At 42.2% G+C, this 13,948-nt stretch overlaps 1 protein-coding gene across 1 annotated transcript; it reads left to right on the forward strand.

The window, feature by feature from the left end:
- The first annotated feature begins 4,044 nt into the window (after positions 1-4,044).
- On the forward strand, positions 4,045-7,286 carry LOC115569175 (P2Y purinoceptor 4). Its single transcript, XM_030397120.1, has 2 exons — positions 4,045-4,343; positions 6,052-7,286. The coding sequence occupies exon 2, from the start codon at positions 6,099-6,101 to the stop codon at positions 7,176-7,178; it is 1,080 nt and encodes a 359-aa protein (XP_030252980.1). The 5' UTR covers positions 4,045-4,343; positions 6,052-6,098; the 3' UTR covers positions 7,179-7,286.
- Positions 7,287-13,948: the final 6,662 nt, after the last annotated feature.

Genomic DNA, 13,948 nt, shown 5'->3' on the forward strand with positions numbered 1-13,948 from the left:
CTTTTTGGTGGAAAAACAGGACAGTGAAGACGCCCCCAAAGGATTAAGTTGCAGCCATTGCAGCCCATTTCACAGCTGTCCGCTACCGGACCAGTTCCAAAATGTGTTGTAACCTCATTGTGAGTCTCTAAGACACTAAGATATGTAAAGACAATCCACAGGTTTATAAGCATTTCAATTACAGTCATTAAAGTACCAACACACTGTGAATAACCAGCCAGGTTTAATTGAGCATCGTAGTCTTCATTTTTATCAAGTGTCTGATAGGCAGCTATGTTGACTGCTTATGTTTTCCCTTTGTGAGTCTGTGTGTGAGCATCATACAGTCATTAAACGTTACAGGTGTGTTGCTGAGATAAAAATGAAGGGCTGATTTTCGGAGATGTTGTCCAAGTAAAGGGGGCCAGAATTAGGGAGGTGGGAAGTAGGATTGGGCACACTGGCCCTCCCCTCTTTACGACCCCTGAAGCCCAATTCCAGTCATTCCCATCCACTTTTGTGCAGCTGGTGTTGTTGTCTCTCGGTCTGTGGGGGCAGATTCTCTAAGTGCATTACCATCGCAGCCATGCAGCAAGAAATCAGGAGACTCCACGTGTAAATCAGTAAGTTTCCTGGGAAGTTTACCTGGGAGGTTGTTTGTGTAACAGTTACGGGTGATACTTGGCGCGTGTACCACCGCTATCATGATAAGCACCAGCAGCGCGTTCAAGGCTTTAGTGGGTTAAGCAATAACGTTGGTAGTATTCACTTGATTAAGCTGCTAACCTACTTGAAGAGGATTGGGATCCTGTTTCCATGGAAAATGGCAGTTTGGTTGATGCGACTGGACTTGTTGGACGATCTTGGAAAGTTGAGATCTAAATGAAGGCTGAGTGAGAAGAAGAACACAGTGAAAACGAGGGGGGCGGGGATGTAGAAGAGTGCCTTCCAACCCCCGTCCTCACACTTATATATTTATATATACACATATTTCCTCATACCGGAATAACAAAGAGTCAGTAATCTTGTCAAACAACTCATATAAACATGATAACATCAGTTATTTTTGTGAGAACATGATGGCTGACATTTAGGGCATGATCAAACATGTGAGGGTGGATTTTGTCAGCTCCGGTGAATAACAGGTCGCAGCAGAAAACAACAGTAAATCTGACCTTTAAATAACTCTTAATACTCCCCGCAGCGTGTGACTTACTTTGTTTTTGCTTGTAGCATTCGGTTAAGGCGGTTACTTATTACAGCATGACCAAACACATCCCGCTTGTCTTTTGGCAGCAGGTATGTGTCAGCGACCGTTGAGTCAATGCTACAATTACTGGTGGTGATGTCGTCACTGGAGGGAGGGGGGCTGGGGAAATGCTGGCAACATAAAAATCAAAGAGGAAAGTCTGTAAAGTGTTGAATGTTTTTAGCATAATGAGTTGTGCTTATGCAGACATAGTAAAAGTTATAAATAGACGGGATGTTTTTCCGACCGGATCTATGAATACGCGCCCGTTCTGTTGGTGTAAGTGCACTGGAGGTTTAAAACATCCACAGCGGCCTCTTCAAAGTTACATTCTGGACGGTGCTTCGTATCCAAACTACTCTCTGCATGTGCATCATTCTGCTCAGCGAGGGTCGAACATCCGCGTGACGTATTCATAATGAAGTAAAACACATTTCTGAGTGGAGGTGAACTTGGAAAAACATCATTTAGGAAGCGAGAAATCAGTTTCTGATCTGGTAAAAGCCGCTTTGTTTGTATGTTGACACGTTAGTCCATCTGACGGGCTGTAAACTGACGCGGTGCTTCTAATGGGGTTCTGATGAAGAACATGCTTTGTCCCGTGGCCCACTCACATTCCAGACATCTTAACCACAGAAACCCAATACAGAGCACAAACTCAGAAAACTGCTACCACCGAGCCGACCCGGCACACACAGACACACACATTATGGGAATGGGCTGAAGGGGTCTGGACTTTCTGTTTCTTTTCACCTAAAGTGTATCTCATACTTGTATTTAGCTATCAATCTTAAATTAACTTCCGAATGGATTTATGTGGCGTTGAGCTAAACTTTACAAGGAGACGTGTTTGCCTGTGAACGCATTCGTGTTTATTGTGTGACTGTAAATCTCAATCTAGACCATAAAAGGGGGTCATTCAAACCAAGCCGTGTGTCACTAGGGTGTGGACATGATCTCGGTCACCCTGCCTACTTTTATCTCTTTATGATCGCACCTCTAAATTCCTTATCACATAGATTTTCCAGTAAAGTCTAGGATTGCGAGTCGCTCACAGCTCCGGGGAGTAAATGTTGTGTTTTATAACAGCCGTACAGTACAGCTGTGTAAATATTCTCCAACGTTTCAGCACTGGCTGCCATAAACTGTCATCCTGGGAGTGAGTTTTTTTTACTCCTCTGATACATAAAACCAATGGTGGAATGAGCAACCACTTGATTTAGTTAAATTGAGCAATGTCACGATGGCTTTCTTCATTTAAGTTTTTACTCCGGCAACAAATGTCGTGTAACACAGAGGTACTCGTGGTGTCCCAGGGTCAGAGTTCCGCTACGTCTTCAGTTTTTCAGGGTGTTAACTTGTCGGCAGTAATTCAATGTTGTGGCTCCAAACAGTGCTGAGTCTGAATACTTCATGGTATGGTATGCTGGTGGCCAGTTTATTGCAGAATATTACACAAAGATAATTGTTCTTAAAGGATGAGTTCACAAAAAAAAAACAATCTGAAGTCAGTCACTATCTTCTTACGTGCTGATGGAAAGTCAGGGGATGTTTCGTTGTCCACAGAATCAGCGTTGCAGCATTCTGCTCAACAAGTGACGTACACTTGACTTCTTTTAAATATGAAAAAAAAAACGAAATCATAAAATGGCTCCATACTATTCTTCTGGCATAATCCAAGTCTATAGAAGCCCCCAAAATTATAGATTAATTCGATTAACACCCATTTTAAAACCAAAATCTTTCTTGTAGCCGCTTAAAAAGCACACCCGTCTGAAGTGGGTGCACCAGCTCAACTAACTACACAGGGTGTAAATAACGTCTTTTCAAATCAATTAGGCATCTTGGGGCTTCTGGAGACTTCCATGCCAGAAGAGCCGTATGGAGCCATTATATCTACTTCAGTTGTTCCTGAGAAGGCTGTAACGCTGGTCTGCTGTGGAGCTCCAGAAATGTTTTGTTGACCACAAACCCTCAACCGTCCCTGGCACGAGGCTGAGCAGATAATAACTGGATTTTCAGGATGAATCTGCAGCAGCGACCGCCCAGAACATAATAAATGATGCCCTGTTACTGTATGAGTGAAAACATTCAAGCAAGAGCCCGGAGGACATTGAAGGGATGCACAACCTGTTCACCCTGCTGCCGTCCGCCAAAAGATACAAGAGTATCCGCTGCCGTACCACCGACTCCTGAATCAGCCTCCACAATCCAACACTGACTTCTTATTTTTGCGCCTCGCTCATCGATTTATTCGTTTATTTACACAATCTTGTGTTCTTTGATGAAAAATATTGAAAAACTCTTGAAAAAAATATTTTCGATTGGAAGAAATGTTGCTCTGAAATGTTGTGAAGGAAAAAAGCACCAGAGAAAGATATAACCTGAGCGTCTTCGTGTGTGGACATGCTGTACTTGTATATACACTTTCAGTAGCCTATTGATTAATGTTTGTGTGTAGACAATCTCTGATTGCAGTTTCACATGGTTCACTGAATTGAAAGTGAATTCTGGCACTGACAGCTGGCAAGTGATACAGAAGTATCCGCTGCTCTACCATCGGACTTTCTCCGTCATCCTCCACAATCACACACTGACACTTTATATTTATTTTGTCTGGCTTATTGATTTATTAGTTTATTTAGGCACACGTGTGTTGTGTTCTGACAAACTAATCTCGAGATGTTGCTTAAATCTTCTATTTGTCTCAAGTGAAGTCTAACTGCAGTATCCCACGGACTGATGTTTATGTGTTTCACGTGTTCCGCCGAATTGAAAGTGACTCTTCACACCGAAGGCTTCATGTGTGGGGGCGGAAGTTTTGTCCACTCAGCAGCGTGACTTCCCATTTCAGCCTCCTGCTGCTCTCCATGTCTGCTGCATGCGCTCAGACCGTCTCTGCAGCGGTGGTGGGTGCCATCATGGAGTCCGACACGACTTCAGCCGGGAAGCAACTTTAAAAGTATCTGACGTGAGACATCAGGACGAGGAAGGACGGCGGAGGATCTGAGAGGAGCTCGGCTGGAGAGTGAAACTGGTTTGGAGGTGGACGACTTGTGGCGGATCTGGGATCAGGAGCGGCGCGACAGCAGCGCGTCTTCAGGGTCCTGACGGGGTGAGTAACCGCAGGGTCACTGTTAATGTTATTATATATTATATATTAAACACGTGTGTAAAGCTCATGTTGGCACCAGATGTGGTTAACTATTAACTCATCGCTCTTAACTCGGATCAGTCGACTGTTAAAACCAGCAGGGATGGAAGGCAACAAGTGCCGACTCCTAAATACAACTCTGAGGTACTTGTACTTCACTTGAGTACTAATATTTTATGCGATTTTTACTGTGACTTCACTGCAGTTCAGAGGGAAGTGTTGCACTTTTTTACCCGACAGTTATTAATGTGTTATAACACTTATATAAATCCAGGAGCTACGCAGCAGTGAGCTGTAAAAAAACACACAAGCTCCACCTTTTCCAGCTGCAGCTTTAAGATATTGTACATCAGTGATCACAAGTCAGTCATATTATAATCATCTCTGACATGAACATTTTTGTATTTGAAGTGTAATTTTATGCTTGTACTTGTGTACTTTTACTTTTAAATGCAGGAGTTTTATTTCTAAGTGTGTGTATTGTTGCTTTTACTCAAGGAGAAGTACTCTACAGCTCTGCTCCACCACGTATTTTAGACTTTTTAACACCACTTAATACTTTTTAAAATACATTTAATTGTTACACATTACACATTACACAACAGTAAATAAAGCCTTTGAAATAGTTCCACCTTTAACCATTCAAGAAATGTTAAATGCATCTAAGCAGCATTTAATTTTGGTTGAACGCCTCCACCGAAATTTAGTGCTGCTTAGATGCATTTAACATTTTTGTAAGTATTGTATTTTCATGAAAAGCAACATTCAAAGTTTAATGTCACAATACATTAAACATGAATCTTTCTGAGGCTGCACAATCAATGGCCGTATTATCGCCATTGCAATACGGCTCAGTGCAATGATTTGACACCAGCCAGGACACGTCTGGTCTGCGTACGCTTCAACGTTTACATATTTTAAGATCTCTGTTGTTGTTGTGTGGAGCGCGGAGATAACTCTCTCCAAATAGCAGAAGCTGATAAAGCTTGGATGTGTGTCAGAACAGCATTAAGTGAAGTGCCGAGGTGCCGCAGAGGAGTCCTGACCTGCAAACGTGTGTTGTATGAAGACATGTCTGTTGGAACAAGTGTCACATCACCCTGATTTGAATAGCTTCTTCGATGTTAATGAAAATCGTTGCACAAAAAAAGATAATTCCCTCAATCTTCGACCTTGTTGTGCAGCTCCGCTGCTTTTATTTCAGTAGAGGATCTGAACATTTCTTCCACTCCAAATAAAAAAATGACTTCTGAATGAAAAGATCTTGGTCCTGCAACCAAAGATTAGTTTAGTATCCATTATTATGCAGATTATTTCCTTGATTAATCTTTTGTTCTATAAAATGTCCTTCACAGAGTCTCAGGTGACATCTTCAGATGTCCAACCTGAGAGATTTAGTTTACAATCATTTATTACCTTTTTGATGGAAGAACATGGTTGCTTACATATTTTCTCTCAATTTCCTGTGAATCCACATGTGTGCTAAGTTTATAAATGATGCGTATATTAATTTGTTTTTTATATATTTTATCAACCTCATAAACATGTGCTTAGGGTCTACCCACAGCTGTATGTCTCTATATTATATGTTTTTAGAATTGTTGTGTTTTCTATGCCCACTACAACCAGAAATAAACTGACTTGACATTAATGTCTTCTTCGTCTGAAGGTTTGGTCTTCTGCTGGTTTGGGAGAGCTGCACCGGGAAGTCGCCTCATGATGGAGACGCTCATCAGCGGCCCCGGCACACGCAACCACTCGACGGTGTTCACCTCGGTCTTCAACATGAGCTGTCGCTTCGACGAGGAGTTCAAATACATCCTGCTGCCGGTGTCCTACAGTCTGGTGTTTGTGTTCGGCTTCGTGCTCAATGCCACGGCTTTGTGGCTGTTCTTGAGGATGCGCCCGTGGAACCCCAGTACCGTCTACATGTTCCACCTCGCCCTGTCCGACTTCCTGTACGTCCTCTCCCTGCCCACCCTCATCTACTACTACGCCAACCGCAGCCACTGGCCCTTTGGACTGGCTGCCTGTAAAATAGTGCGCTTCCTGTTCTACGCCAACCTGTACTGCAGCATCCTCCTCCTCACCTGCATCAGCGTGCACCGTTATCTGGGCATCTGCCACCCCATCAAGGCACTGACGCTGGTCAAGTCCCGCCACGCCCACATGGTGTGCGGCATGGTCTGGGCCGTGGTGACCGTGTGCCTGGTGCCTAACCTGCTCTTCGTCACCACCTCCAGGAGGGACAACGACACCCTGTGTCATGACACAACCAACCAGGAGTCCTTTGAAAGTTACGTGGACTACAGCTCTGTTGTCATGGTGCTCCTGTTTGGCATCCCTTTCCTTGTCATTGTGGTGTGTTACTGCCTGATGGCGCGGGCCCTGTGCCGGCCCAGTAAAGGATTATCTTCAAGCCGGCAGGGCGCCGCCACACGTCAGAAGTCCATCAAGCTCATCATCGTGGTGTTGGTGGTGTTCGCTGTGAGCTTCGTCCCGTTCCACATCACACGGACACTCTACTACACCTCCCGCGTGTTAGATCTCAACTGTGAGGTCCTCAACATCGTAAACTTCACTTACAAGATCACCAGGCCGCTGGCCAGCGTCAACAGCTGCATCGACCCGATTCTGTATTTTCTTGCCGGGGATCACTACCGGTCCAAACTCATGTCTGCTCTGCCGGGAAAAAGAGAGACGACGAGCAGTCAGGTTCAACCGAACAGTAACCAGGCCATCGATCTGGTCTATAAGAACCCGGCACTTAAAGGCGATGGAGAGATCGACAGATAGTCGGAAATCCGAAGAGTTCTGTTGCTCTAGGCGCAGCTAACATTACTAATGAGGAAGCTCCTGTTTGGGTTTTCTTTTTTATTGCACTGAGAGGTTTGGAAGAGAATCAGATCATCAAAGTTTCAGAGAAGGACGACACGATCGCAGTTTGCGCTGCGCCTTGTCCGAGTGAGCACGAGTACGAAGCAGCTTTGTGGGAAATAAAAGTGCTCCACCGCCTGCATTACTATCTATTCAACAGGTATTTGAAAACTGCAGGAAGCTTTCTGAAGATAACCTAAATCCCAAAACAATTATCGACAAAACAACAGAATTTATTGCACTTGGCGACCCGCCCCCTTTTTTCAGTGGTCGAAGAAGTTGGATTTCACAGGTTGATGGCACATTTGGAGCCCAGGTACAGTCTCCCCAGCTGCTGCTCTACTTTGCAGATGTGTCCCTACCTGCCTTGTATGATGCGGTCGCCACACGCATTCTCAGTCCGATTGATAACAAAGTAAGCGACATAAGTTTTTCATCTGGACATCTGGACTTCTGACTTTCAGTGAGTGCGACCAGTTTTGATGGCAAAAGTTGAACTGGTCCAACTCTTCAAGTGTTCATTTCTTTCTTTTTTTTTTATTGGTTACTGGTCGCAAGAGGCAGGTCACTATCGGTTATATATTATATATCGGACATAATCTTTCAGTTAATCTCTTTTCAATAAACTGACTGTCAGTCTTTCCTAACGATTCTGAGCCCTCTCCTTATGTACAGTCAGCCATTAAGGCATTTTTACATGAAGCTCAAGCTGTAATAAAACTGTGTTTATGCTGCCGTGTGTTGGGAAATGGTGTCTGAGATGATGAAGAATAACGGGAAGAGAAACTGAGAAACTCGAAGGTGCATTAAGTAAATCACAGATGATCCAGTGAATCGTTGTCATGTTCGGTCTCAATATTAAAGGTCACGTCTGACCGGAGATGACAGATTGCCTGGCGTTGCCTGAGCAGCGAGACACTTGAAAGATGAGGCAATCCGTCCTGTTGTATCAACAATGTGTGCGCGTTACCCAGAAACACTGAACCTCCTGATACCAGCTGTTTTTGTCCTTCAGCGCTCACAGCTGTCTCTCGTTCGACTGCGCAGGAAAGCAAGAGAGGGCTGATCTGGACCAGGCGTATGGTTTCAAACCTCCCACGCCTCATTACAGGGATAAGGGATTTTTTTTCCTTTTTAGCCGCCTTACCTTTGGGATTGATACATGGAATCTGAAGGCCTTTCTCTCCTAACTTCTTGATAGTTTTGCAGGATGTTAACGCAGAGTTGGGGGGGGTTTTTACTCTGCTCCTCCACCCTTGTTTCACAGTTAACGCATGCTGTTTCATCACACAGCTCTGCGTCTCATTGTGTTCTCATCTATCTGTCTACTTGTTTCCGACGTGTATCATCAAGCGTCACCGCACGAGTTACTGGTGTGAATGCAATGATGCTCTCTGGTCTGGTCAGATCGATATCTCTGAGCTCTAACTTCTCATTCAGCCTCAGAGCGATGCGAAACTGACCTAAGAGTTCAGTGGAAAGGCGTTTTAATTGACCACTTCTGTAAAACCTTCACCTCAATGCGTTAGATGAAAACTGACTGCAGTCGTCGCGACCTGAATATATGCAGGTCAGTCGATGTTTTGGAAATGAAAGTAGAAGTATTTTGTTCGTTGGAAATAGCAGCAACGTGTGAGAAGCAAAGGGGGATAAGGGAAAAACAAAAAAACACTACACAGTTATCACGCTATCATCTCAACGGCAAGAAGATGATGCAGGCTGCTGTTTGGATGAAGATGTAGATCACATAAAACCTGAAGAATATTCACGCTATGTGACACCTGCTGATAAGCATTTTATATAAGCTTTTTTCCAGCATTTCATTTATTTATTTACTTTATTTTAATGGAAGCACTGACACATTAGAACAGGTTGGATGTTTTACGCATCCTTTTTTACACATAATGTAAGAAAAAAAAAAAAAAAACCTGCCATATTTGGAAACTTCTGGATTTGTCTTCGCAATCAACTTTTTATTGATTTATTTGTCACATTAAAAAATCATTGCTCACACGGCACCATAGTCCAGAGTTCCTGAACGTACAAAGGGCATCTAACACAAACTATACACAATACGCATCACCACTGTCTTGCAAAGAATAAGAAAAGAGATAATACAGCTACAAAACAAACAAAAATTCACAGGAATTTAATAATAAAGTGATAGATGATTGTAAACAAAATCTCTGTGAGTTCTGAGACTCTTCGTCCGACATTTGGAGACGTCACCTGAGAGGTCTGGGGAAAGTGTGAAGGACATTTTATAACATTAAACAATGTTTGGTCACGCCACAAAAGTTACAGCTGACCCAGTTGCCAGTTGGATGAATGAGTTATAAACCTATAAAAGGCAGTAAAGTGATGACGGCGCTGCAGCAGCGAGCCGACGCTTGAAGATAATAATAATAATCACAGTTGCAGCCTAAGTGACAGTTTATACTCTTTGTAAAGATGACTCCATATTATTCACAATTTACAAACAATGGATCGTCAGAAACTGTTAATGATGATGTCTGAGATGTTGAGTGGTGGAAAGTAACCAAGTACATTTACCTAAATACTGTGCTTAAGTGCATTTTTGAGGTACTTGTACTTTACTCGAGTATTTCTTCTGCTTTAAAGATAGATAGATAGATAGATAGATAGATAGATAGATATAAACAAAACAATAGAGCACTATATACAATAAAATGCTTAAGCAGTTACAAGAATAAGATAAAATACAGAGGTAAACTTCTACTAAACTACAATTCAGAGGCGAATATGATGCATTTTACCTACACTTGTCTCAAAAACATAGTTAGATACTTCGCAGGATTAGAATAATAAAACAATGTGTTTTTATATACACTAATACAGTATCAATAAATTACATTGCAGGGAAATTCTCAAACTACGCAGCAGATCAACTAAAGTGGATGAAGCACCTTCACCAGCTTTAGCATTCATAAATGCATCAGTATTATTAAATAATAATAATAAATAGATTGGCTTTTGGTACTTTGCGCATATTTTGACGCACAGATCAACAACTTTTACTCGTACCAGAATATTTTGACAGTCTTTACATCAGCAGCACCTTCAGCATGTGAACCAAATAAAAGCCCAGCCTGATAAAGATCTGCTAACCTGACACATGACCTGGGTTTTAATGATCAGGAGTGTGAGCAGACAACAGTGCAGCTCTGTGCTCGTCCCCCTGCTGTGACGTCAGCTCACGAGCGCCTCCCTGTGGCGGGGTTTTGTCAGGAAGTCGTGTTCAGCAGCAGGTCAGTCAAAAGAGCTCAGGTGGAATAAGATAAAGATAACTTTGCACGAAAACTGCAAAGAAAGTCAGAAAAAAAAGCACATTTTTGTTTAGTTATAAGTGTTACTGAATTGCGCACAACGCGTATTTTGGCCCCTCGGGACTGTCTGACAGGCAAAAACATGGAGTCCAGACGGAAGATGAGCCCAGAAACACGGTAAGAAGTTGAGAAAATAATTACATAAATGAAAAACTCTGGCCTTAAGTGGTTAGAAAGTGTCACAGGGTCACAAAGGTAAAAAAAAAAAAAAAAAAATCCCCACTCCTGTCGAAGCAAAGTCACATTATGAGACGTGTGTTTGGCTTCAGTGTGTCTCGTCGTGTCCTCGGCTGGTTCCGAGTTCTGTGTCTCGTACAACAGAAGTCTGAACAGCACAGACGAGGGTTCCGATGGAGGGCAAACTGTAGCACGACAAAAACAGAAACATCTTACTGTTGGCGATGAAATAATAATGATAAAAAAAAAGAAAAAAAAAAAGATGCAGAGTTGAATAATCATTGTGGGCTGCTGAAACGCATTCTTTTACTCCATGCCTGTCTCTGTCCGGCCTTGATGTGTTGATGACTGAAGAAAAAAAAAAAGAAAAAAGTTAGCAGTGTCTTCAAAACTTCTCCTTGAGTGTTGAATAGAGGATCTGGACTGAATAGAAAATCGAGCTAAATGACATATTTTAGCTTGATTTTGTGTCTCAGTCTCTGAAGTGCAGATGTTTCCTCCTCTGATGGGTTCACGGAGGTGACAGACCGTCAAAATGAAGAGGAGGGGCTCTACTGACTGAAGAGATGTGTTAGAAAAGTCTCAGTCTCTGTCATTTCTTCACTCACTGTGAAAGGTTTCATCAGATTAAATCAAATATCCATCTAAACCAGGAGGTCATGCAGGTGTTTGATTAGACACTGATTCATTAGATTTTTTTTTAAAAAATGGGTTAATCGTTTTCTTAAAATTATTATTACAACCAGATTTAAAGTTAGCATGGAGTCAGAGAGTTTCATATCCTGTATAACTTTCACATATTGCCAATTATACAAGAGTAACTGAACTTTACGCAGGAACACACAGGCTGAGTAATGGGATTATGTAATTAGGATACCAAAAAGTAACTATTCTGGTGAAGTAACAGATATAATAATGGATACATTCAGTAAAAAAAAGGGGGATTACTGACATGATTACAATTTTATATTACCAAAGAAATATATGCTATACTAGTCTGTTATCCTGCACATGCACACTTCACACAACATCACACGTTATTAAGATTCTAAAAGATTATAATTTAATTTCTCTAGTCTTTATTTTCACGTGTTTAGTGTTGATGTAATCCAAAAGTTACCGAATGTAATCCAAAATTGCGTTACTTTAATGTTGCGATACTTGGATTACGTCACTGACTCCTAACAGGTGAGTAGTAACTGTATTTAAAAAAAAAAAAGACTATTATATTGATTGTGAACCTGTTAATCTTTGAATGACCGAGTGGTGATGTGACCCCGTTAGTGGAGTTAAAACGACTTTTTAATTTTTAAGATATTGACATTTGTCTGACTTAAAAACAGACTGTCAGTGAGAATTTGTGCATAAATGCCCCCGGCGAACGACATGAAGAGGATGAAACACCACATTAAAAAGACTCATGTGTTTTAAAAATAACTGGAAAAAATCCTTCAGGCTAATTATCACGACCCTGTTCTCAAAGCTTGATAATTATGATGTTAAAGGGTTCAGTGAAATAAGAAAAAGACGAACTTTTGTCTGAATTTAACAGAAATCTAAGTGATGCAGATAAATGAGTGTGTTTGACCCGCAGCTGCAGGTTCATTGGCCTTCTTATTATTTAATGGGTTTATTTGGATCCGTGCGCATCTCGATTCCCCGGCTCTCCCCCCCCTCCATCGACCATCCTGCAGACAAACACCACTGAATGAAACACTTGATGTCCTCGGCCCGGTGAAGATGTCTGTGCTCAAGGACGCCCGAGGATGGCGATCAATGATCAGACTCGGCGATGTTTGGAGGGAGAGAAACATTTTTTTTGTCACCATTCTTTTATTTAGTCAGAAATGTAGAAAACTAAGCTGTCTGCGGAGCACGACTCAGACCGCTTTTGACGAGTCTATTCAGCTGCGTGCATCCATCACAACTGAATGTGACAAAGTAGTCCTGTCTCATCCTTTGATTCTGACTTTGGAATAGTTTGGACGAGCTTTCATCAGTTTAAAGTCGTCACCAGCTGTGAAGAAACTGTAACGCTGGCTCACAGTTGCTGTGGTTTTGGCCTGCATGACTTAGACGTTATGGTATTTCAAATGATAAAAATGGGAAAAATCAAAGTAATTGCAGCTGATTTAAACCTTTTCTTGGACTCTTTAAAACCTCTGTTTTATTTAGTCCAGAGATTAGATAAATGATTCCATCTATTTTCCTCTCAAACACAGTTAAAGGAAATATAATCTTAAACCATTCCATCGTCAGAAATTTAAATGTAACTGCAAGTACAGAAGCATTCATCACTAAGAGCTAATATTCCTGTTAGAAAATGTCAGAAAGATATATATCCCTGCACTGTGTATTGATTGTGAGATACACCCACACCTCGGGGCCTAAAGTGATGCATTTGTTGAGCCTTGAACATTTTTTTTTTCCCCCTGTGTTTTTCTCTTGTTTGGCAAATTATAAGGCAGAGACGACGAGGGATTTCAAGGACGCGCGGACTTCAATTTAATCGAAGAGGCTGAGAGTGGAGTGGAAGAGTGACACACGGAGGAGAGAAGTTCATTATTCCGCTGAAAAGGAAACCAATGGCTTTCACAGTCGCCATGGCAACTGGCCTTTCTCTCGCTGTCAGACCTATGATAAGGTACTTCACAGCATTAAGCACAATTATTGCAAGGTAAAAAGGTGAAATATTGCTTTCCAATGCTAATAGATGTTGGATATTGATTGGCGTGGCGCTGCGTGTGGACTGTTTCACCCGGCCGGCTCCCCGCGCGACCCTTGTTGAAATCGAGCGTGGGCTTTCGGCCGCCCTCGCATCTTTACCTTGATATCAGAAAAAGAAATAATACTCGTGACAGAGAGAAGATGAACATGGATTCAGCAGTGAAACTGCGAGATAAATCTAAAAAAAAAAAACTGCAACAAAAAGAGAAAGTAGTTTTCGTTTTTTTTTTTTTTTTTTTTTGCCTCCAGCTCCCTTTGTTGCGAAATGTCTCATAACATAAATACTAAACACCCGCTTCCCGTCATTAGCATGTCATTCTGTTGTCAAGTGACCCTGCTGGCGCCCTCCGCACAATGGTGGGTCGGCCTTGGCAGCGGTGAGGTCAGCGCCAAGCACAAGCCCAGGCCATGGGGGGTGGTTGGTTGGTGGCGGTCTTG

This window comes from Sparus aurata, chromosome 18, assembly GCF_900880675.1.
Source record: "Sparus aurata chromosome 18, fSpaAur1.1, whole genome shotgun sequence".
Taxonomy (NCBI): Eukaryota; Metazoa; Chordata; class Actinopteri; order Spariformes; family Sparidae; genus Sparus; species Sparus aurata.